The sequence below is a fragment of the Solanum tuberosum genome, unplaced genomic scaffold (assembly GCF_000226075.1).
Source record: "Solanum tuberosum cultivar DM 1-3 516 R44 unplaced genomic scaffold, SolTub_3.0 scf00103, whole genome shotgun sequence".
Taxonomy (NCBI): domain Eukaryota; kingdom Viridiplantae; phylum Streptophyta; class Magnoliopsida; order Solanales; family Solanaceae; genus Solanum; species Solanum tuberosum.
Window position 1 is genome coordinate 1,507,916 of NW_006239027.1, and position 25,403 is coordinate 1,533,318.

General features: G+C 33.7%; 4 protein-coding genes across 5 annotated transcripts; 2 read left to right on the top strand and 2 right to left on the bottom strand.

The window, feature by feature from the left end:
- Window positions 1-1,536: 1,536 nt before the first annotated feature.
- LOC102578776 (uncharacterized protein At5g01610) lies at window positions 1,537-3,680 on the top strand. Its single transcript, XM_006348662.2, has 3 exons — window positions 1,537-1,754; window positions 2,734-2,788; window positions 2,928-3,680. Exons 1-3 carry the CDS (start codon window positions 1,653-1,655, stop codon window positions 3,302-3,304), a joined length of 534 nt encoding a protein of 177 aa, XP_006348724.1. The 5' UTR covers window positions 1,537-1,652; the 3' UTR covers window positions 3,305-3,680.
- Window positions 3,681-3,990: 310 nt separating this feature from the next.
- On the bottom strand, window positions 3,991-10,617 carry LOC102579102 (uncharacterized). Its single transcript, XM_006348663.2, has 7 exons — window positions 10,190-10,617; window positions 8,490-8,601; window positions 6,855-7,014; window positions 6,143-6,291; window positions 5,791-5,942; window positions 4,900-5,014; window positions 3,991-4,399 (listed from the first exon to the last, which is right to left on the bottom strand). Exons 1-7 carry the CDS (start codon window positions 10,480-10,482, stop codon window positions 4,259-4,261), a joined length of 1,122 nt encoding a protein of 373 aa, XP_006348725.1. The 5' UTR covers window positions 10,483-10,617; the 3' UTR covers window positions 3,991-4,258.
- A 384-nt stretch (window positions 10,618-11,001) lies between these two features.
- On the bottom strand, window positions 11,002-14,454 carry LOC102579430 (uncharacterized). 2 transcript variants are annotated; one of them, XM_006348664.2, is made up of 6 exons: window positions 14,300-14,454; window positions 13,207-13,511; window positions 12,424-12,787; window positions 12,027-12,097; window positions 11,671-11,769; window positions 11,002-11,544 (listed from the first exon to the last, which is right to left on the bottom strand). In XM_006348664.2, the coding sequence occupies exons 2-6, from the start codon at window positions 13,447-13,449 to the stop codon at window positions 11,455-11,457; spliced, it is 867 nt and encodes a 288-aa protein (XP_006348726.1). In that variant the 5' UTR covers window positions 13,450-13,511; window positions 14,300-14,454; the 3' UTR covers window positions 11,002-11,454. The 2 variants fall into 2 exon arrangements, with proteins under 2 accessions (XP_006348726.1, XP_015164820.1); XM_015309334.1 differs by having other exon boundaries at window positions 14,269-14,439.
- A 6,655-nt stretch (window positions 14,455-21,109) lies between these two features.
- LOC102579754 (cell division topological specificity factor homolog, chloroplastic) lies at window positions 21,110-25,010 on the top strand. Its single transcript, XM_006348665.2, has 2 exons — window positions 21,110-21,364; window positions 24,107-25,010. The coding sequence occupies exons 1-2, from the start codon at window positions 21,278-21,280 to the stop codon at window positions 24,722-24,724; spliced, it is 705 nt and encodes a 234-aa protein (XP_006348727.1). The 5' UTR covers window positions 21,110-21,277; the 3' UTR covers window positions 24,725-25,010.
- Window positions 25,011-25,403: the final 393 nt, after the last annotated feature.

Consider the following 25,403-nt stretch of genomic DNA (forward strand, 5'->3'; position numbering starts at 1 on the left):
TTGAAATTTTACACCAAACTTTTATCTTTTACAAAAACACCCTCTATAGTAGTTGTTTGCGTTGTATTACATAATTTTTTACGTGAACACCAAAGTAGTGATGAAATATTCAGTGAATATGAAAGTGATGATATGGTTGCTGATGAAAATGATGAACAATCGGCTCAGGGTAACAAAGTCATGTGCTTTGTCTACTTCACGATTTATGGAATGATGCTTGTTGCACTCACTCCAAACTACCACATTGCTCTAGTGTCATGGACACTACTTGTTATTTGTTGCAACGAAGATCCAATTGACTTGTAATACAAACTTATGGTTAGTTTTGATAGTTTTTAAAACTTATGGGTACAAATCATATTTTTCTGAAAAAGTGAAATATATTTCCCAAATACTATGGCCAAACACATGGTAAAATTTCACCAAAATTTTCACCCAAATAATATTTGCCAAGAATATTTGGAACTCTATGGCCGAACGCTAGCTTAAACTTGTGTAGACTTGAACAAATAGACACACACGTCTTACATGATAATTCACGTCCTATATTGTATTATGCAAGTAGGACATGTATATTTCTATTTATTCAACTTTATACAAATTTATGTGTTTACTCGTATATTAAGTAACAACCATCCAAACAAGCTGGGGTTAATGTCCAAACTGCTTTTTTTTTTCATACTTTTGAGTTGTACATTTTTTCCAGTTTGGTGAAGCATAGATGCTCTTGTTAGTGCTTTGTGCTTTTTAAAATAAGTAGAATAATATTCTAACATGCAGCTACTCTTTTCACTAAAAAAAAATTGATTAAAAAAAGCATATCCCTTTTTCTCTTATTTTAATTTCATCTTAAAATGATATTCTTTAGAGTTTCTTTTTTTCTTTTTCAGATTTTGCTGACTTCAAACCATAAAAAGGTAAAAGGAGAATAAAAAGAAATGAAAAAGGAAAAGATCTTATAATTTGATCAACATTTTTTATGGCTTTAGTCACTCCAATCTTTAATTAATTAAGTGTGTGCATATATACTTTCATAAATATTGAATTACCAATTCAAATTTAAATTTTCTATACTTTTGTTTTGGTATTCTAATATTTCCTATATATATATATATATATTTTTTTTTTTCAAAAAGACAATTAGTTTGATATAACATTAAGTACTTATAAAAAGAATATATACGAATATCATACTAAACTACTTAGTTAAATATGCAATTCAAAAATAATACTTCTAAAATTTTCCTACTAAAACTTTCTAATCTTTTTTTAAAAATCATCAATTACCCTCGACTCAAAAAGAGATAAAATTTGATTAGGGGTAAATTAGTAAAAACATTTTTCAAAAAAAAGAATGAGTAGTTTCTTAAGGAGCGTGCTCAGACAATACATAACACTACTTAATTTGAAATGGAGAGAGTAATAACTAAGAGGGTTAAAGTTTTTGATTCAAAAACTTCAAGGGGTAAAATTTCATTTTTACTAGTTGTGTGCTTTATTGGGTAAAGTGAAGGGGAATTTCAAATACAGCTAGCTGCACACCACATTTTGTTTGTCTTATTCACACTCTTTTTTTAGTATACTATACACCTCTGTTTGTTGAAGGAGGAAGAAGAGGTTTTTTTTTTTGTGGGTGTGGAGAAGAAAGAAGAATGGAGAAAGCTTTAACTAAAGTTGGGAGCATTAAAGTTGGAAGCTTTTGGCTAACCAAGAAAGCTAAGGCAGAATTCAACAACATATCTCAAGATATCAATGTATGTTCCCTCAATTTCTCTTTTTTTCTCATCAAGATTTCATTTTGCTTGTTATTTCTTCATTTGGGGTATTGTTAATTTAGTTTTTGGATTTTTTAATTGTATACACTAAACCCCATATGCTCATTTTTCAAATTGGATATTTAATTCTTGCTCCAAGATGCATAAAGGGTAGGTTAGAATCTTAGTTGGTTGAGGAATGGACTGGTAATGTGCTTATTTGAATTTGGTTAATCCTCGTCTCATGAGTTAGTTTTTGGTTGAAGGCTCAATTGGGAGCACAAACAAGAATGGACTCGACTCTGATACCATGTAAATCACAAGTAGCTTGAAGTTTACATTTTTTGCAAGTTATTTGAAAATTTGACTATATAGGATTCTCTATGTTAGGCATTGGTTGTTGTATATCTTTGATTCTTTAGTGTTGGTTGTCTACTTGTTAAATTGTGAGATTCTAATGTATAAGGTTGGAGCTTTTGATGAGTTATCTTCTTTCTAACTATCATTATTAGGCCATTGAGGAAATTCTTAAATAGGAAACATGAAAGACTAACAATTTCTTTAAGGTCTCAAATATATGTGCCTTGGATTAGACTACCAGCTATTGGAAATAGCCTCTCTACCTCTAAGACAGGGCTAACGACTGCGTACATCCTATCCTCCGTAGACCTCACTTGTGGGATTACACTTGGTATGTTATTGTTGTTGCATTAGGCTACCAGCTTAAACGAAATGTGATGAGACTTCCTGTGTAGGTGATCTTTGTCCTTCCATATCTGGCATCTTAGCTAACAGTAGAAATACACATTGAATTTGAAAGAAAAATCTGTGTGTTTACATGCCAAAACCAGAATCAATTAGCTGTCCTATTTATACCATTGAAGCAGATTGTACTATCATCTGATTTTCCAAACACTGAATACAAAACTTTAATCTGTCTTAACACCAACAATTTGCACTTGGTTATTTATTGTCACAGAGCATCTCAAATACTGTTGAAGAGAAGGCGAAATGGATCTTTAACAAGCTAAAAGGTGCATATTCATTTTACAGTCTTGTAGTCTTTTCTCTGAGTATTATTTCTTTGTTTGATCATAGTACATTGTAGATCTCATTTAACACATGTTAACCGCACAATGAATTCTGAGAAAACAAATCTTTTTTCCTGATCAGGAACGCCTATGAAGAGTTTGACAGATCTTCTTCGAGAACACAATCTCCCACTAGGCCTTTTTCCCCAGAACATAACAAGTTATGAATTAGACGAGTCCAAAAAGCTGACCGTTCACCTTCCCTCCCCATGTGAGATAACCTTCAAGGACGGCTCTCTGATTAGGTATGCTACGAGGGTGAAATGCATTTTACTAAGAGACAAGCTTATTGGCATAGAAGGAATGAAGACTAAAGTCTTAGTATGGGTGAAAGTCACAAATGTGTGTGTTGAAGGCAACAGGTCAGAGAAGGTTTCGTTTACTGCTGGTGTAAAGAAATCAAGGCCAAGAGAAGCTTATGACATTCCTCGCGATGCAGTTATAGTAAAAGAGTTTTGAGAGTCCGATTATTCATACAAGTACAAGTCCTCAACAATCAAAAAGATTTTCGAGTAGGCTATGTTTTGATGGTTTTATTGGTCGGTCACTTCTCATCGTAGCAGAATCGTTCCAATGAACACTTCAGGAAAGAAGTATATGGAAACATGTTACAAAATTCATGCAAAATGGTGTTTGGCAATTTAGCATACTCAGCTAGATTGTAACAGTAGTTGGATGGTTAGACATCTTTTTTTTTCCTGGAATTTTTTGAGATGCTATTTATTATGGCTTCTATTTGAAGAAAATTATTCATGTTAGGGGAGTCTAATTGAGTTGTTGAGTGAATCAATCTTGAGATGTTCTCCATTCTCTTAACAAATTGTGTTTGGTTTATCAACAGTGTACACTTTAAAGGGTCGTTTGGCATGCGGGATGAGATAGGAAAGGAAATCCCACCTTCTGTATGGAACAATAATCCTACCATTTTAGTATAAACGATGGGATAAATAATCTCAGGACTTATTAATACACATAACCAAACATGGGATAAAGTTAATCTTTAACTCTATACTAGGATTATTATCCTTATCCCATGTACCAAACAACTCCTAATTCTTTTGCAAGACATTTTATTCTACTTTACCAAACAGGAAAGGCCAAAGCTTAACCTAAATTCTCAAAAAAAAAAAAATGATAATCAAGTGTTGAGATAAAGGGGCAGCTTTATCAATTGAATTGATATTCAAGAGTATTCTCAGTTGTCAAAGAAAAAGAAAACTTGTCTAATGAGGCTAAATAGAATTTTGCAACAAAAAAGAATAAATCACTAATTCACAATTGTGTTCTATGGATGTATAAATAACAAAACTGCAATATGAATGCCCAGAAATGTGGTTTCTTTCTTTTGGCACCTGCTATGTTGATCCTATCATGTATCATTGCCGCTCTTTTATTTCCCTGTCGTGTTCTTGTTTACACGGGGATTACACTTGACTCCCGGATAATCTCATATATACATACCGCGTTCTCAACAACCAACAAAACGATGATGCACCATTCTAGTAGATCCGACTTTCTGTTTTGAAGAACTTCCTGAAGAAAGTGAATGTTATGCTGCAACAAGGAAAATTTCGTTCAGAAATAGTATCAAAGAGTACTGAAAGAGATTGTATAAGTGCAATTGCACATATTGTTATGAAGTACATAGAGCTTGCCTATAATTAAATTCACAACAGCAGTCGGTGAATGAGAGTTGAAACGAATATCTTGTACGAAATAGTAATGAGTTAAGAGGAAAGATCATCTACAAACAAAGTCATAAACCTGCCCAAAGTGGATTTGATATATTGTTGTTCTTTTTTAAAGGAACTGACTGAGACCTATCTGATGTATCAACATAAATATGTGTTTGTGCACAGCCGCGTGCATGTCATAACAACTAAAGTCAGCTATTTCCTTCCCTTTTTCATTACTTGTTCTTCGGTTGAGCAGTCACATTTATAGACAAGTCATGTTAACACAAAATTGGTCTCGGAAGCAACAAACATTTAAGAGAATCTACAAATAACATGGATCTAATAAAGCAAAATAGGTCAAACAAAGGAGATCAATACCTCGACAAACTTTAGTTTGAAGTTGAGGTTCCCAAAACGTTGTGAGACCTCGTATTCCTCCCGAAGGTACTCAAGTATCTGAGCATACTTTGCATCTCTCCAAGCAATTTCAGATCTTAACAATGAGTTGCAGAACAAGGAAATAATTTAGAAAGATCATCAATGACAACAACCACTCTACATCAACTCAAAACTTAAAAGTAACAGGTAGCTCTACCATCCTATAATACACAAATTTCTGAAACTGTGAGCATTTGGTTACTCTATAAGTAACATTTTGTCTTTTAAACAAGCACGTCAAACCAGAAGAAAGAACCCCTAAAAAGCTAGGAAGCTTGCTGGGTGGGAAACCTCATAGCAATTGTAAGATTGCAAGTAATCCAGAATCCCCAAAAGGCAAGTTTGGCTTCTTCTTGCAGAAGTCTTTGAGAGCCCCAAAAACATATCGGAGACTGCAAATAAAGCCTAAACATGAATTTTCCTATAGGTTGAGATGTCGAGTCGCTACAAGCTTGTGTATACATGGATTACCACACACACAATCCCAATGCAAATGAAAGTAAGTAATTGTAACCAAAAATAAGCTTCAAGAGAATTTGTTCAGCATATGTAAGAATCAGGACTCTGTTCAGATAGTTCACTGCCACAAATACAGGTTTCAAGGCAGATGTTGTGTAAACGATAACATGTCTCACATTTAGACTAATGGAGACATGATGGTCTATTTCTTATCCTTCTATCTCCAACCAAAATCTGACAAAAGAGGAACTTATCCTTTCTAAAAGAAAAAAGTAAAACATATTGACCAACAGCAAGAATGAAAAATGTCGAGCAGTACTTGGCCACTTTCAGGAGTAGAGAAAGCACACAAAGGCACTTTTAAAGCATTACCTTTCAAAGATACCTACTTTCAAAATTACATCAGCTATATTTGAGTTAGCCTTGCCCACAAGTTGGAACAATTTCTTCCTTGTCATTGTGAAAGTCCCTGTTTTCTCCATTTCACGATTTATCCCAGCAAACTCTTCAACCATACCATCAACCTACAAGCAGGATAGCATCCAATTTCATTGAAGTTAGAATTACTAGCCAATCTCTTTCTACTTATCATTACAAATTTTGTGCTGTCTGTTTTATCGAAACATGCTTCTCAGCTTTTCCAGATGGTGACAGTAAGAGTTGTATGATTCTCAAACAGTTACCATTAGTTGGTTCAACCATAAACAAGTTCTGGAATATCTACCTGTGAGACAAAGTAATCAAGGGCAATGCTTTGGCCAAGCACACTGCTTATTATACGAATACTATCTGTGTCCAAATTTTTCAGAACTATGTGATCTGCGCCTCCCTGCATATCCTCAACTAGCAATGGCTTCTCTTTTACAGCATAGTCTGATAGAAAGTGAAGAGGCCTTCATAATAAGAGAAATATTGTAGCCGGTAGAAAGAATGTTCGAAAGAGAAGATTACAAGTAAGCAGTGTAAAGATGCAGCATTTGGCATGTATATCTGTATTAAGTGGAAGAAAATAACCAGAAGCTATTTAGAGAACATTTTGTTTTAGGTGTCATCAAAAAGAACATTTTGTTTTAGGCACTGCTTGAAATGCCACAAAGAATCATATGGTTTTCATTCTCTTCAGTCCAAGCAAGCTCCCAGTATCACATAATTGACCTTAATTAGCTGACCGAAATTGTTAGTTGCTAAACCAACCGTGTTATCGTAGTCTAACACACATAGAATGAATTAAGATCTTCATATGCTTAATTAGTCAACTCAAACTTACTTTCTATTTCCCCCCACTTTTTCCTATGTATGTACAAGTATATAGGAAGGGAGCACCCCTTATATATCTATATTAATTATGTTTGGTTTCCCATATATCTAATTCTCTCAGATAAACAATTGCAGAAGAACATAAGACGAAACTATGAAGTTTCACATAAAAAACAAACCATCTTTTTTCATTTCACGTAGCAACCCAGATGCAAATCTTCTCACAATTTGCAAGTAGTACTCAGCTTCATCATCCTCCACATTGAACAGGACAACTGAACCATACTGGAATACAACCATATAACTGCAACCATTTGTGTTTCCTCCAAATCTAAGGAGCTGAAAACAAAGGTTAAATTATGAAAAAAAGACCCAGTGCATTGATAGTCCATTCAGGCACAAGAATTTCATATATGATACTGCATACTCCAAATAAATGGTGCCATCATGGCAATGCATAACTAAATTCCCCTCCAAAGAACAGAACAAAAGCCAGGACAAATATAATCCTCTCTCTGTTGTTAATTATGTGCATAGGAAAGGCTACAAGAGAGAAAATTAAACAAGTATCGTTGCAAAGAGAACTTATAGTTTAAAAATAACAAAGATATCAAGCTGTTATACTTTTTCTTAAAAAAAGAAAGAATAAAGACTGCAAGATGTTCAATGAAGAGGTTGAAAAAATGTAAAGCTCAACTGGCCAACCAAAAGCATAAGACGGGCTAACATAGACTAAATAGGTAAATCATTAAGTCTTCATTTTTTTTTTCAATTCAAATAAATGAGCAAAAGATCAACAACATATGAGCAAGACAGACACCTCTTTTTTATGTGTTGTAGTAGCCATTATTATACAATATTAAAGGTTGAGTTGCACCTAAACACACACAATATTTCAAACTCGCCTAATGGTCTTAATAAGTCAGGCCAGTTGGCTGAAGTGCCCCATGAACTAACTGGTCACCTACAACAGGCTCACTTACTCAATTTGGGGTGCGGACTGTGGGGTACCTATGATTCAACGGAAGGCAGCAGTTGACACACCCCTACTATATTAAGCCATCGCCCCGACTCACTAAATGTACACGGAATGCGCACATAAGGAACGTTTGTTTTATGTTACAGAACACCTCTACAAGCTTTATGGCTTTCTACTGTTAGTGTTGCTTCAAATGAGCAGCAGAAGGAAGAAGAATTGATATGAATGTAGACTCTGAAATCTTGAGCAATTTAAGGGTAGTGAATAGTTGTTATTTGTTTGTTATTGTGTGAATGCATAACCTATGTTTATTATTGAGGAAACATTTTCAGAAAGTACAAATTAGCTGAAAAGAAAAAACTTAAAAATAAGAATATAATCCTTGGTTGTATAAGAAGTTTGAAGAATTCTAACTGTTTCATGGTATGTACTTGGACTGAATGGTTCTCCTCTTAAGAATCATCTATTGATGTTAGTATATCCTACTTCTATCATGATTGACGTATGGAATTTGCTTCTCAAATTCAAGACTAAACAACTGTTTTCTCTTATACAAGTTGAAAAGCAAATGAGAGATTCATGAATATGAGTAATCTACTAAACTATCATGTTACTGATAAGGCTTTTTACTATCCATAAAAGTAATAGGAGCCTACCAAAATACCTGACGACAATAACATGATTGTTTCTTGACACTATACATATGCACACATAATATATATGGGCTTGAAATAATCTTGAAAGATGCCCTTCTAATCATAGAATGATAGAGACATAAGTTCATTACTTCAGGCCATAACAACAAAATAGCTTGGTGTCTAGAATTTCTTCTTACAGTATTTGTTGGTAGAAGATTGAAAAATCTGAGGGCAATATGATTGGGTGAACGGGAGGATGACGGAAGAACGTCTCTTGGAATTTCAGCTTGCATGCGCTTCAAATCAATACTGCCAAAACGATGAATCTGAGAAAGCATGAAATAAAGAAGAAAATGCATTGATAGTAAATAGTGAAAGAGGTAGTGAATCCCAAAACACTTAATATACAGGATGAGTGACGAGGTCATCTTTTTGTGACCATGAAATAGCACCACAGAAAATTGTCAGTAGGTTACTATAAATGAATTGTATCATTAATAACAACTATTATCAAGTGGCCTTTTGCAGTCATTTGTAAAGTAGGAACACCAACGCAATTAGGCCAGCAAGCCTTAAGCTTGAATACACCATTCCAAGCAAAGGGGATCCAAAATTTAAACTTTATAGGTTCAAAATTCATAACTATACCACAACCCATCTAATTTACAATATTCAGAATCTATTATTTATACTTATTCCGTTCTTACACATATACATAGTCTAAACCAAAGCTACTGTATACACACCCATAGCTTATTCACTAGATCCGCCTATGATTCCAAGGCCATAATTCTAGACCTCAAATCACACAATTTACTCTACTACTACCTGAAATCTTTACTAATTATACTAAAACAGCAAATCATGCAGGGGTGTTAAACAAAAAACGGTTTCTTGATTCATTCACCAATAACAAACACCCTCCTCTCGAAAACCCCTCTTTTACGCATGATATAACTACAAAACGAACAAACAAATAAATGACAACGTATTATTTGTACTTATTACATTGTTACACATATACAGTCTAAACCAAAGCTATTTTATGCACCCGTAGCTTATAAAATAGATCCTCCCACGATTCCAAGGCCATAACTTTTTTTGATAACCGTGGTGTCTGTACCAGTTGCACACACCTCGAGTACCACCCGCTAGCAAAGGTAACTCTATCCACCAAGGCTAGGACATATGGGAAGAAACTACCTAGTGTTCCAATGCCATAATTCTAGACCTCCGATCACACAATTTACTCTACCACTACCTGAAATCTTTACCAAGTATACCAAAACAACAAACCATCCAGGGTGTTAAAACAAAAAAAATCATTTCTTGATTCATTCTCCAATAACAAACACCTGAACAACAAACACCCTCCTCTCGAAAACCCCTCTTTTTATGCACGATATAACTACAAAACAAAACAAATAACTAAATCACAAATCTATTATTGTACTTATTCCGTCGTTACACATATACCTAGTCTAAACCAAACCTATTGTATGCACCCGTAGCTTATAAAATAAATCTGCCCATGATTCCAAGGCCATAACTTTCTTTTGATAACTGTGGTGTCTATACCAGCTTGCACACACCTCGACTACCATTGCTAAACTCTATTCCTTAAGGCTAGGACATATGGGAAGAAACCACCTACTGTTTCAATATCATAATTCTAGACCTCTAATCACACAATTTACTCTACCAACTACCTCAAACCTTAACTAATTATACCAAAACAGCAAATCATCCAGAGGTGTTAAAACAAAAAAATCGTTTCTTTATTTATTCGCCAATAACAAACACCTAAGCAACAAACACCCTCCTCACAAAAACCCCTCTTTTAATCATGACACAACTATATAACAAAACAAACAAATAAAAATTCACAAATCAATACCTCGTGCAAAGGAAGTAAGCTTTGACAGGAATTTTTCCGATTCCATCATCATCTTCGGGCTCCAAAGATTGTGTATTGTCAATCTTATAAGGTTTATACTCAAAATCATCCACATATTGTGGATATGTAGCTGGGGCAGCAGAAAAAGACCTGAAATTCAAGAATTGAATCGTGGGTACTGAAACTGATGAAAAATTGCGGATTTTTTGAAATGGGTTTTGAGGGGTGGGTTGGATTGATCTAGATTTAGCAACAATACGAGCTACAAAGTTAGCAGCTCTCCATCTCCCCATGAACTGGGTATAGGCTCTCTCTTGCTTCTTCTTCTTCTTCTTCTTCTTCTCTTCCTCCTCGGCACGATGTGTTTGTGTTTTGTTTCAATGAGTGGTGAAAAAAAATAAGTACTTTGTTAATTTAGAGTTTATTTCTTAGGGGTCACTCAATTAAATTAAGCTTGGTGGTAGATTTCAGATTGAATTTTAAAAATTTATCTTTCAATATTTGTTTGGCTATATGTTTTTTTTTTTTTTTTTCATTTGGTGTCCGTTACTCACATTGAAACCCAACTAAATTCAAATTCGCGTCGAAAAGTCTCTTGGTAAAACGCTCCCTAACAAAGACGACTTCGTATCGTTTGGCTATATGTTTTTAAAAAAATATGTCTTATACACTTTTTATTTGGATGAATCACTTTTTATTTATTTCTAATTAGCTAATGCATGTTACACCTTAAGTTTTTAAGAAAAAATAAAGCTATGAATTCCAAACTCATTTATTCAAAAATATGACTACTAATTTGACTAAAGAAGTTGTATTTCTTAGTAATTTTATTCACCAGATTAAAGATGATAAATTTTAATACAATATAATAACATACATACAAAAGATAGGATGAATTGTATTTAAATCCAAGTACACTATTTTTTCCTTTTCAATCACCCACAAACTTAACAATTGCAGCTATTTTGACATCAATCTATAGAGCTACTAATGCAACTGGCTTCTAACATCAACACTCCTACTGTCATGATATCTGGCTTTGCAACTGCTGAATAGCTGTGAAAGGGGACACGATCAACTCGACTCAAGGTCTGGCGCTAATAGAAGTTGCTTACGTTCCTAGTAGCGAAGGAAAGGAGCTGACTTGACTGTAGGGCGAGGGCTGATGGCTTTATGTTCATCACTCTTTGATACATAGTCGATACACTTCATTTCCTTCCTTTGAGCTAAGTGTAACATCCTAATCATGGCTCTTGTTTAGTGTATTATTGCTGCTCAAGTCTCTTGATCAAATCAGCTTTTTCTTCCTCTGGCAGATCGTTGAATATGAATACTGATTTGTCTCCTATATCATCCTGAAATATAAAATCCGCAAAGTGGATTAGATCTTGTCTCTGGGATCCTGAAATATGCTACTTTTGTTAAATTTGAAAAAATACGGATAAAGAGCACAACAACAAAGCAAATGGATGAGGTCTTACCTTGATAGGCTGAGTGAACTTCCTCCCAGCAAAGACCACAAACAGTGCCAACCATGTGCTCAATAGGGTAATCTTTACTCCGTCATCCATAAAACCAGTCTGCAATCCAGAAGATAGTCTAGTTGGATCATTAGTATATATATGAAACAAAACAATTTCAACAGGAAAATATAATGTCCTTAATTTCTTGGGTGGAGAAATACAACTGTGAAGTGAAATTCTAACAGTTTCAACGGTCTTGTTAATTTCTTAATTTCCGCCTGATGAAGGATTGATGTTTCGATTGCTAAGGCTATAACCGAATAGTTCTGTATAGAATGAAATCTTAGGACTAGCAGCATAGTTGAAAACGGTACCAGGTGCCCCAGTAGGAGGGAAGGGATGACAAATGTCAGAAGACCAGCTTCCAACTTTCCATAGCAAAGTCCTGTTCCAAGATAACAAAAATAAACTCAGAGATCCTTAAATGAACGAGTGTTCTACAGAAAGTGTAAGTTAAGAGAAGTATAATTTTTTACATATGAATTACATATCATAACTGCACATGATAACTACAGCTAAGGGACAATCAGTAAGTTCCTTTATTCTGATATCAGTATACATTTTGTTACTTCTCCAAAACCTCAACTTGCAAACAAAAATTACTATTTCTACTAGCTAATGTGGTATCTAAAATGAGAAACCATTTGATAATACTGTGCTGTGGTAGGTGGAATTGTAACTGTGTTTATAAAGATGTAACTGGAACCTAACCTTCCTTGAACACAAGTCCTGTCAATGATGCAAATAGTGGTCCGACAAACCAAACAGCTATTGGATTCTCGATAACATATTGAACTAGATTCATGCCAGCTGGGTGAGCAAGGGTAGAATATGTTGCCAATGATCCGATAGCACCCAGGAACCATAAAGCTTGAAGAGAGCGTTTAATTTCAGTCACATAAATGTGAATAAGAAATAATGACAGGCCAAGTCCACACGATCCAATTGCATAAAACAAATCAAGGTTTTTCTCAATCAAGTTACTCAATACTGAATCATCGGGAAGCAAAGCCGCAGAAGAAGCAAGAACAAATGATGCAGCCGCAGTTACTAATCCTGATCTATACAAAATTACCTGCAAAGTTGATAACATTAACTTTGCATCATCGAGAGTTAGCCATCTTGATTGTTGCTAGAAGAAAAAATTGTTTTATCTAGCAAAATTCATTCAGGAAGGGAACATAGTAACAAAGACAAAACTGAAAAGAATTAATGAACATGAAGGGAGAATTTTTTGTTCAATAACATTGTCAAAAGGAATGCAAACCGATTTCAGTGTGTTGGATTGCTAATATTAGCATCCCTCCTTTAGAAAAATAGTAAGCATAAAATATATTATTGTAGGAGCAAAAAGTGCCAGAAACCTTCAATTAAATTTAAGCTATGCTGTATACATTTTTCTTTAACAGTGTTGTGAAACAAATTCAAATGGAACAACTCCAAGTTAAACTAATATATAAAGCGTGCGACACAGTAGGGTGGAGTTGGTTTTACCTCTCGAATATCAGAGTCTTCGATTGTCCAAGGGCCATAAACGCCTTGATAAATTGTAGGTTGGGTTGTCTGGGACTGTGTCTCTGGCTGAGAGCCTTCTCCCAGCGCCTTGCACTTGCAGTCAAAATTGGTCGATATTAGGGGTTTGCATTTTCCTGGCAGAAATTTAGACCACGCTTTTCTAGTAGGAGGCGAGATGCTAAGTGAAAGTGAAATGTATGCTGATGCCGTTACTGAATTCATGCTCCCTGGCTAGTTGTTGTCGATCAATGAACTCAAAACTGTTTCCCCTTGTTCTTCTACTCCTGTTAAACCCACAAGTCAACTAAATGAGAATGTGTGGATGTTATGCATACGACAAACAAATTCTACATTTACAAAAATATGCCCACAAGAACAAAATCTTACAGCCATACTTAGCATCAGGAATGACTATCCATTCTTCAATCCAATAAATCAAAAAGTGATAGGAAAGGAAAATACAAATGTGATTGTTATCCCTTGTCCCACCAACCAAACGACAGTTTGCAAAGTTTTGTTCTTTAATTCGTCACGATATTCTAAGGTCATTAGTGATTTATGTAAAGGAGAGTGAGCTACACACATGATTGGAGGGGCTTAAAAGTAAAATTTTAATTGAGTTTAAGAGTTCAGTTGACAAATGATGCCTTTACCGGTAAATTATCATATAGTAAGCTGATTCGGTGGAAATCATATGCTATAGTACAAATTTCCCACTGATTTACGGTGGAAGAACCTTGTTTCTAGTAGTAACAAATGAAGTTGAATAGTTTCATAAAATAACCTATATGAACTACACCTTTGTATTTCCTCTTCCTTTTATGCCTACAAAATACTAAAAATCAAACACCTTGATTATTTGTTTAGTTTAATCCTTGTTATACTCATTCAGATTCTTTCAGCTAAAGTTTTGAACAAAGCAACATCTAAAAATTTAATGAAAAAACTGATTTCATTCTGGAAATTTATCAAACAGATAGGATACAATTTAACCATAAGAGTTAACAATATTCAATTCTTAGCTAATGGAAGAGAACTCATCGGAAAAAATAGCAAATAGAAGAGGACTCACCGGAAAAATCATAGCTAAAATTGGACAATTTTGGTCGATGAAGAAGAATGCAAAGGCTGGTAGTGGTGGATACACGTGGAACTGATCCAACACGGATTTTTGTTGATAATAAATATTCCGTAAATTAATTGAGGCATAAAAAAATTGGACCGGACATAACGATTATTAAAAAAAATCAAATGCTTTTTATTAAAAGTAATAATAATAATAATCATATCATATATTACTATATATAATAAGTGGGAATATGTACTACTTAGCACATGACTAGTGTTGGATGATATGTGCTTGATAGTGTTGTACATTCTTCTTTTACGATTGTACCTTTAATTACCCATTAATTACCTACTACTTTATTAGCCAAAAAGTTTGACCTCATTTGGGCCAATTTATTATTTATATGTTTTCAATTTTCAATATATGTTCTCTATCTAATTCTTTTTCAACCTTTTATTTTAAACTTCTTGAAATTTAATTACCTATTTATTACTCTCTCTGTGCACTTTTAATTGTTATGATTTCCTTTTTAAAGTCAAACTATAAGAATTTTAACTAATATTTTACAATGTGTTTTTTCATCATATTCATAGGCAAAAAATTACAATTTATAGTACTTTTTGTATAGATTTTGCATATTTAATTATTTTTAAAAAATTATCAAATTAATACAATCTGATTTAACTTTGAAAATTAGTCAAATGGACTTTCAAAAAGCGCAACATGACAAATACAAGCGGACGGAGAGAGTATATTTTAGCTACAAAATATATTAGAGGTACAACTTTTTAAAAAATTAAATTTTATTGCGTCGACTCTTGAAATCTTATCATTGTCATATGAATTTGAACAAATTATATATTATTAAAAGTTACATTAAAGTTGCTATAAATCACAATAATTAGAAATTAAAAATATTTTTAAATCATATAAGAAATTTGGTTGACTAATTGGAATAGAATAAGTAACATGTACTATTTGAAAATAACGTCAAAATTTCTAGAATTCACAATAAATTAACAACTGAAAATATTTATGATTATTCACGTAAATTGAAACATGAGTAACCTATATTATTCAAAACTAACGCAAAAATACTATATATCACAACAATTTAATAACTTCAAATGTATTTTTAAGAAAACATATAAAAGATCGACTGATCTTCAAATTCCATTTATATCACATAAATTAAAACAAAAAAATTAATATTTATTGGGCCCGTTCTGGCGCGGACACCAAATATCTATATATATGTGTCACAAATGGAAAAAAGTCTCAATCAAGGAAGCAACATCTATCATTTACAGATGACTTAAAAAGCATTAAAAATTACAATAATTACCAATTTAAAATATTTAAAAGCTATATAATACAATAACGTTAACTCTCAGAATTCTATCAGACTCACATATATTGGGACAGAAAAAATACACATATCATTTTAAAATTACCAAAAAAGTATTATAAATAATAATAATTAACAACTTAAAATATCTTAAAGACATTTTAAACGGGTTAATTTTGTCATTTTATCCATATCACATAAAGTAGGACAAAGTGACCAATAATGTACGTTATTTGAAAGTTACATAAAAATATTATAAATCACAATAATTAATAACTTAAAACATTTTTTTAAAAAAATAATGAAAATTTGGATGACTGTCCAAATTTCATTTGTGTCACATAAATTGAGACAACAAAAAGAACATATATTAGGTCTATTTTAATTTATTTGTCTTATTTATTTTTTTTTATATTTAAAAATTGCGTAAACATACTATAAATCAGGATAATTGACAATATAAAATATGTTTTGAAAAAATACAAAAAATTCCACTGATTCTTGAAATGAATCTATCGTAAAAATACTATAAATCATGATAATTGACAACATAAAATATTTCAAAAATGTTGTATGTGGGTAGTCTTATTATGCCTTAAATAGCGTAAAAAAAGTACAGGTTTCTGATAAAAAAACTTATTCCTTTATCCACGCAAACAATCGCTTCAAAAACTCGGTTATTAGCCCCAAAACATACCATTTATATTATTGAGCCCGTTATCTAGTATATATATAAGAGAGAATTCTAGGTCCGCCTACGTGGTGCCACCACAAATCAAGATTTCTTTTAAAATTTATTTATTTTCAAAACTAGTCTTCCCCTTTCATGAAACATTGTGACTTTTATTAAGGGTTGCGACTTTAATGAAAAGTTGTGACTTTTACGAAAAATTGTGACTTTTATGAAGAGTTATAACTTTTATAAAGAATTGTGACTTTTATGAAAGGTTGTTACCTTTCCGAAGGATTGTAACTTTCCTAAAGAGTTGTGACATTTTCGATAAAGCACAATAAACGTTTGCTGACACTTTCCTTTATTGTCTATAAATAGAGGAATTTCCTCTCATTTTAGAACAACGAAAATTCTGAACATTTTTTCCTTCTTTAGCACAAATAAATATTCGTGTACTTTGCTCCTGTTGAATGACTTACTACACCATTGTATTTGTATTAATACATTGCTAAATGTAATCGTTCTATCTTGAGAGGATCTATTCATTTAAACCTCGGATACTAGAGAGGAATAATTTCCTTAAGGGGACATTGTGCATTCAGTGGACTTAATTTTTTCCTTTCTGATTCATTTTATTGTTACAGATCCTGCTATGTTTTTTTATAGTCATTAGTTTATGTTCATGTTATTAATATAGCACTTTAAGATTTCGGAGGAATGTTTTTGCCTTAAGATAAAATGTTATTGACAATGTAGAGTATGTATCCAAAATACGGATATTACCGAATAATCATATGTAAGCTTAATAAAAGAGTCCAATCCCGTGTGAAGCACGGGTAATTTACCTAGAATATATATAAAAGAGAACTTAGGCCCGTCTATGTGACGCCACCACAATGCAAGATTCCCTTTTAATTTATTTATTTTCAAAACTAACTTTCTCTTTTCATGAAATGTTGTAACTTTTATGAACAATTGTCACTTTTATGAAAAATTGTGATTTTTATGAAAAGTTGTGACTTTATGAAAGGTTGTGACCTTTCTGAAGGATTGCAACTTTTCCAAATAGTTGTGACATTTCCGATAAGGCACAATAAACATTTATTCACACTATTTTTTGTTGTCTATAAATAACGACATTTCCTATCATTTTAAAACAATAAAAATTCTGAACTACTACTTCTTCTTCTTCTTCTGCATAATTAAATATTAAATATTCGTATAATTTGTTCATGTTGAGTAGCTCACTAACACCATTGTTTTTGTATCAATACACTGGTGAATAGAATCGTTCTTTCCTAAGAGAATCTATTCATTTAAACAGCAGGTACTAAAGGGGAATAATTTCCATAAGGGGATATTAAGCATTCAGTATGCTCGATATTTTCCTTTCTGTTTAATTATATTGTTACAGATCCTGACATGTTTTTTATAATCATTAATTTATGCTTATGTTATTAAGGATAACTGATAAGATGTTATTAACAACGAAAATTCTGAACTACTACTTCTTCTTCTGCATAATTAAATATTAAATATTCGTGTATTTTGCTCATGTTGAGTAGCTCACTAACACCATTGTTTTTGTATCAATACAGTGTTGAATATAATTGTTCTATCCTGAGAGAATCTATTCATTTAAACACTGGGTACTAGAGGGGAATAATTTTTATAAGGGGACATTATGCATTCAGTGGACTTGATTTTTTTTTTTATGTTTCATTCTATTATTACAGATCCTGATATGTTTTTTTACAATAATTAATTTATGCTTATGTTATTAAGAATAAATGATAAGATGTTATAATTTTTGTTTTTCTTTACATTATTAATGTTTGTTATTACGTAATCTTGTATGTAAGATAATATAATGTTTTAGTTTTAATGACTGATATGTTTTAACTATTGTTTTATAAATTTCGTGATATTAAATTTTGCGCGCGAAGCGCGAATAATTTTACTAGTATATATATAAAAGAGAACCCTCAATTTGGTGACGTGGCGCCACCAGAAGCAAGGATTTTCTTTTTATTTATTTCCAAAACTATCCTTCCTCTCTACAATAGGAACGTAGTTTCAACCTTCAACCGCCGCTTCTCCGGTGCATTTTCTTACCACTCTTCATAAATGTTGCACCTTTTTACAACATCCGACTCACCTATGCGATGCCCTCACAAATCACGATTATTATTTATTTTACCCTTTCTAAAAGTCATAACTTTACGAAAAAGTCACTACTTAGTCACTGCTAATACATATAGAAGTCGCCACTAATACTTATAAAAGTCACCACTAATAGTTTGTTTTTAGTGGCAACAATAGTCGCTGCTAATACATATAAAAGTCGCCACCAATAGTGTTTTTTAGTGGCAAAAACAGTCGCTGCTAATACCTATAATTGTCGCCACTAATGGTGAGTTTTAGTGGCAAAAATAGTTGCTGCTAATAACTATAAAAGTCGCCACTAATAATGTGTTTTTAGTGGCAACAGTAGTCGCTACTAATATCTATAAAGTCGCCACTAATAATCTTTTTAGTGGCAAAATAGTCGCTGCTAATACTTATAATAGTCGCCACTAATAGTGTGTTTTAGTGGCAATAATAGTCGCTGCTAATACCTGTAATAGTCGCCACTAATAATCTTTTTTAGTGGCAACAATAGTCGCTGCTAATACTTATAATAGTCGCCACGAATAGTTGTTTTAGTGGCAATAGTAGCCGCTGTTAATACCTATAAAAGTCGCCACTAATAGGCTTTTTAGTGACAAAAATAGTCGCTGCTAATACTTATTAAAGTCTCCACTAATAATGTGGTTTAGTTGCCACTAAAAGTAGATTTTTGTTGCAACTTACATTAGTCAATGCTGTAAGTAGGATTTAGTGTCAATTTTGATCGCTAGTAAAAGTATGGTATAGTGGCAACTTTAAATGCCGCTAATCTCACCAACATTTCTCCATTTCTCACCAACTCCAAGAGTATAAACCTCATATTCCAATACTTTAGCAACCTTTCTAACTACTAATCTCAATACCTTATACTCTCTAGATGCTTTGCTAAAGCAAAATCCATAAGCAACATGACAAACACTAATCTCCCATACATGCAATTTAACTTCAAAATATTCACCCAAAAGAGGATTACTAATGTAAACAAAATGTTTCTCAATATACGTCGAACCATTCAGCAAGCAAATAAATCCATTACGCAAACCAACTAAAAACAATCTCCCTAGAGGGAAGTGAAACTTAGGAGTCAACTGAATGGGTCTGTGACAACGACAAACATAATAATCATCCTCTTCTTTGAGTTCTAGAAGCAAAGGATTGGACTGACCATCCAAAGGCAAAATGCATGGAAAATTAAGGGATTTTGTTTGATACATGTTAACAAATAAAGGATCGAAAGTTAAAAGAATATACCAGAGTTCACAAACAGTCTTGCATAGAAAAATTGGCTTAATTGACATTCTTGAAAGAACATTGACCATAATCACCCATGGAAGATAATCCCCGTGACATGAGAGACTCTTCTTCCTTCACAAAATGAGCTTTTGGTGTCCCCATCACTTCCTTTGAACAAAAAGGTTTGCTAGTAATAATAATAATAATAATAATAATATCTTGTTTGGTATTACCTTGCGTCCCTAGTTCCTCCTCCTTTCCTATTGAAACTTTCAATAAGGTCAATACTTATATATTTTGTCTTTACTACATTTGGTTTCAAAGACATCGATTAGAAACATGAAGATTAAAATTAGATAAAAATAGCAAGTTGAACTTAAATTTAAGTATCTATTTATGTATTATAACTATTAAAATTGGATAAAGATAGTCAGTCAATTGTATGTATAAAGTAAATACTTTGTTATAGATGTATTATAATGTAGAGGTTGTTTATGTGATTATTAATAGTGAAGATTGTTATGCGGTAATTAATTCTGAAGAGATTAATGTTTTATATGAATTATATACTTTAAAGGAGTAGTTTTCCATAATTAATCACGCTATGTTAATATACATTTCATATTCTATTCTGCATAAAATAATGCATTGATTCCTACATAACTTATACAAAAATTATTTAAGACAATCGGCAAAACACAATTTTATAATTCTAAGGCGATTCTTTTTACCGCGGTCAATTAAATACTATGTTTGTAAATAAGTCAGGCTTGGCGCGTGGTCGAATAAAAATAGACACGTGGAGGAAGTGACGAATTAGGTCAGACTCAAGCAGAATGTGATATTAAACATATCCTCAACTGTGACCGAAGGAAGCAACCTTGTTCTAGGGCATTCCAAATTCACTACACTTTTAATTCACAAGCCTGCTTAGCTCTAGAGCCATACATCGAACTATACATGGACAAGATAAGAATGAATTCCAATCAGTATTGAAAGATCCGCGATTTTCCTCCCCCAAAGTTGCATAACAATTGCAGACGTGAGTCGATGAGTGTCTTCGTGAATGTCGCGTTCAAGCTTTGTTATTCATTGTTTTGTTCATTATCAACAACATCAAACTTGCGCGATGCCGCAACCAGATTCTAGCACCTCAAGGTGTTTCTATTCCTTTATTTTATTTTTTAACTTCATTTTATGTTAAACTTGTTATTAACATTGTTCATATTGATTAAAACAAGTTATGTTCTCCTTAACATACTCATTATTGGTTATCTCAATCGGTATATTCTTAAATCACATCTCGATAAATTCAACTTTACCATTTTTATTTTAAGCAAAATTTTATGCTGGGATTAGTTATTCCAATACACAAACTAAAAACAAACCCTATGATCAAAACAAAATTCACATGTACCCGGGAACGACGCCGTAATGATGAGCTGAGTACGTAGGGTTTGCGTGAGCTCTACTGTATTGGCAATTTCACCTGAAAGTCCCCATTTCCAAACCCTAACCTCCGTTTCTGTGCGAAGTAGAAGCAGCGAGAAAGAGAAAAATGGCAATTTCAGGAGATTTAAGGGTCTCCGCTACATTGGTTCCATACCCAAAGAATCCACTTCGAACCTCTTTACCTCCTTCAAAGGTTTGGCTTTTCATATCTTAACAAATTCATGTTTTTTTTATACGATTTTAAGTGAATTGTTTGTTGGGTATTTGTCAAGTTGTTAACTTTATGGGAATGTTATCTTCATCCCATCATTTTGCCAAATCTAAGAGATTGTGGAACTGTAATTTTTGAGGAAATTTCTATAGCTTTTTTTGGTACCTTTTTCTGAAATTTTGGTGATATGGGTCTACTTTAGTTTACAAGTAGTTGTGAATGAAGTGGGTTGAACATCATGAGGTTTCAGCTTCAAATTCCAGCAGAAATGAAAAAACTAGGTGATTTCTTCTCATCTATTCTAGTATGGGTAGATAGAGTTGCTTGGTTTCCTGTTGCTGTTGGGAGGTGTACAATGTACTCTTTTATAGTGAAAGATTCGTTCTTTTCTCCTTGGTTTTGAATGAAGAGTTCTAAGATTGAGAAGCTTTCAGAATTGGAGGGCTTAAGTGCTAGATGAGTAAGTGCTTGGTAACTATGTGAATTAGCTGTGTCCACCTACTGCTGATTAAGCTAAGCTGAGAACAGTAGCTAGGGCTAGTATGGTTGATGGAGTATGGAATTAGGCGACGAGCATCATCTGAGTAATGTCTAGCTAATTATTCAGGGATCTATTTAAGGATGCGTTTGGAGCTTTGGGACTTGTTAGGTAAAAGTTTTGCTTACTAGTTCTCTTTTGGCATACGTGAACATGAGTTGATCAACAGTGAAGGCAGGGATCATGAATCCCACTGCCTTGCTTGAGGTCTATATGTACACACACACACACACGTTGAAACTTTTTTAGAAGTATATTTATTCTCAATTGACCATTTTGCTACAAAAAAAAGTAGTGAGCTTAGAGGTACTCCACACCCCTGGCTTATGATTCTGGACCTGCTTTTGTGACAGAAGCTTGGGTAATGGTCCCATGTTGCTGGTGTGTGCGTATTAGGAAAGTTCCTGTATGGTTATTGATGACTAAATTAATTAGTTTTTTTTCCCTCTTTAAATAAGAGTTGATGGACATTATCTTAATCACCACTTTTCTTCTGGTTTACTTCATTTACAAGTGAAGAAAATGAACCTAGGGCCTATGCGACCTCAAAAGCTAGCTATGACATGAGGATTGTGCTAGACTGTGTACGGAGATAACATACCATTCCCTCAAATATGGGACCCCCCCTCCCCCACCCCCACACTCACACACACCCACCCACCTACCCAGACCGAGCTGGACATTTGGTACGTAGACAACATAACATGGGCATCCATTGGGTAAACCAAGAACAGAGATGAGTTTGGTTGTGATAATATCATCTAAAAAAATGAACCTTGGGCTTAATTCAACATGAAAAGGTAACTCATGAGGTAAGGATTGTCCAAGACTATGTGAGGAGATAACAACCCATTAACTCAAGCTCAACCAATGTTCTAGTGGAACAGAGTGCTTCCCACTGAATTGCTTGAACATTCACTTCACTTAATTTCCTTCTTTCTTGAGATGATGACTTTTCTGTTAGGACTTAGGACACAGTAAAGTTTTCAAAATTATCTCAATGCGTTGATTCGTTTGAGCTTGCGCTGTTGGGAACTTTGGTTGGTTTTTTCCCTTAATAGTTAACATTTTCTATGTGAATTTGATGCCTTAACTTCGACTAATTTTCATCTGGTCATGTTAGCATAGCCACATCTTTTTAGTAATTTGATTTGCTATAGGCATGTAGTTATAACACAGATGGTAATGCCATTGGTGCATGGCCTTTCCAGAAACATGCACCAATGACATTATCGGGCCTAAATATGTAGTTGTGGTCTTGTTGGTAGAGACCTCTTAAATAACACCTAATATGGTTCAATGAGGACTGAGTGGTTTACACTTCTGATACCTAATATTTGTGTTGCGGCATATTAGAGAAACTGGCTAGGTCCTATTTAAAAGAAAAGGCTAGACTTGGTGCCTGCTTGGTCTTCGTCTCTGTTGCTGAGATGGTTGAATTAGTTAACTGGGCCCTTAATGTGATTCACAGTTCAACTGGTCTTCTTCATTCTGCCTGGTACCAGGTCGATATATGCTCAAAAGTTGCTTCCTTGATTTCTAGTTTTAGTTCAATATTGTCTTTCATTTTCCCTCTTTGTATCTTAGAGCCCTAGCTAAATGTGAGATGTTGTGTCCAAGCTGGATCAGATGTGCTCAAGGTGTAAAATATTAATGGTCATACATTTGCATCAATTGTGTCCATGTGTGCGTCTCTGTAAAAGTACTTTGAACTCTTAATTCGTCAGTGGATATGCTTGTGCAATATGTTTATTCATTGATTCACCTGAATTTATTGTTTGCTTCGAATGTAGGACTGTATTTTTTTCCTTCATAGATGAGAGAAGCAATAAGATGGTTATGTTTATTTATTCCCCAACTAAAAACTTTTGCCGATATCCTTTTAAGTGCATTCTCTATATCTTTTGAATGCTAGCTCTTTCAAAGATTGGCTTATTGGTAAACCATGCTTGAATGTAGATTTTAACATTTGCATCTCTACTTCTGCTTTTTACTTCAGTTGTATCCAGAAAAATTGTAAGCATTGGGGAAATAATGGTTCCTACAAGCTGTGCAATAAGTAGGAAAGCGTATGCATCCTAGCATCTTGTAAACAATTTCATAAAATGTTCCTAAATTTTTGTGTTGTGTTCTCCCATTGATTGTATCATGACCACAATGAAAGATAATTTTATTGCACATTGCAGGTAGATTTTAGTGCCTTTCTTAATGGTGGATCTAGTTCCGCTGAGGTGTTACCCAAATGGTCTCGTCTATCATCTGATAGCCATAGCTTCCGATGCCACTCAAGAAAGCCTCTTGGGATCCTTGGAGACTATAAAGTAGCAGCAAGTTCCATCAGCCAGGAATTTGATAATTTACTCCTCAATGCTATCAGCATGAGCTTTTTTGAGCGCCTAAGCTTGGCTTGGAAGATAATGTTTCCACCATCCCCTTCGGCAAGTAATTCTGCTGCTAATATTGCTAAGCAACGCCTGAGGATGATTCTCTTCTCTGATAGATGTGCTGTCAGTGATGAGGCCAAACAGAAGATTGTAAGCAACGTTGTTAGTGCTCTCTCTGATTTTGTGGAAATAGAATCGCAGGAGAAAGTACAGCTGAGCGTCTCAACGGATCCAGACCTTGGGACAATCTACTCTGTCACAGTGCCAGTCAGACGGGTGAGATCAGAATACCAGGTAGAGGATCCAACTGGAACAATAACTAATGTTGAGTACAAAGACACTGGAGATAGTTCTGGTTCAGTTGATGTCAAGTTCGACTTTTACATTCCAGACGAGAATTTCAATGACTATGGTATGTGAAACCTTGACATGCCTTCACCTAACCGGAAAGTGGGTTGAAATGTCTTGTTTGTCTGGCATTTGATAAAAAAAATTCACCTTTTTAAACATACTAGTAGGTGGTCCTCCAAATATCATGTTACAATCAACTTAGATTGCTGTAAATATCTGAAAATCCCATTTGGAAGTGTTTGATGAATTTGCTAGTTTTGGTTACAACCCAAGACACTTTTGTAACAATTCGTTATATGAAACCATTGTTTTTAGACAAGTGTGAATCCTCAATGCATTTTTTGTGTTTGTAAAAGAGTCTTTCTGTTGCAAGAAAGGTATATTGGAAAAAGTTGGTTATCGGGATGAGATAGACAAGGATATTTCACCTTCTATATGAGATAGTTAATCCTACCATTTTGAGTACAAAATGGTTTTTTCGGCATTAATCAATACTCATAACTAAATGCAGGATAAAAGGTCGGGAATGCTTCTATGGTATCCATACATAGAGTACGCTAAAGATGCATTATCTATCCTGTATACTAATTTATCTACACAAAAAAAATAGTTAGACTATTTCGATTTATTTGTTGCAATTTTCTTATTTAGAAAATCAATACAATAAGTAAGAATTGTTGGAACAACTATTATTCTATCGCAATAATAGAAGTCGAGTGCTAATTTGGATGAGATTTGAGTGGTGAAA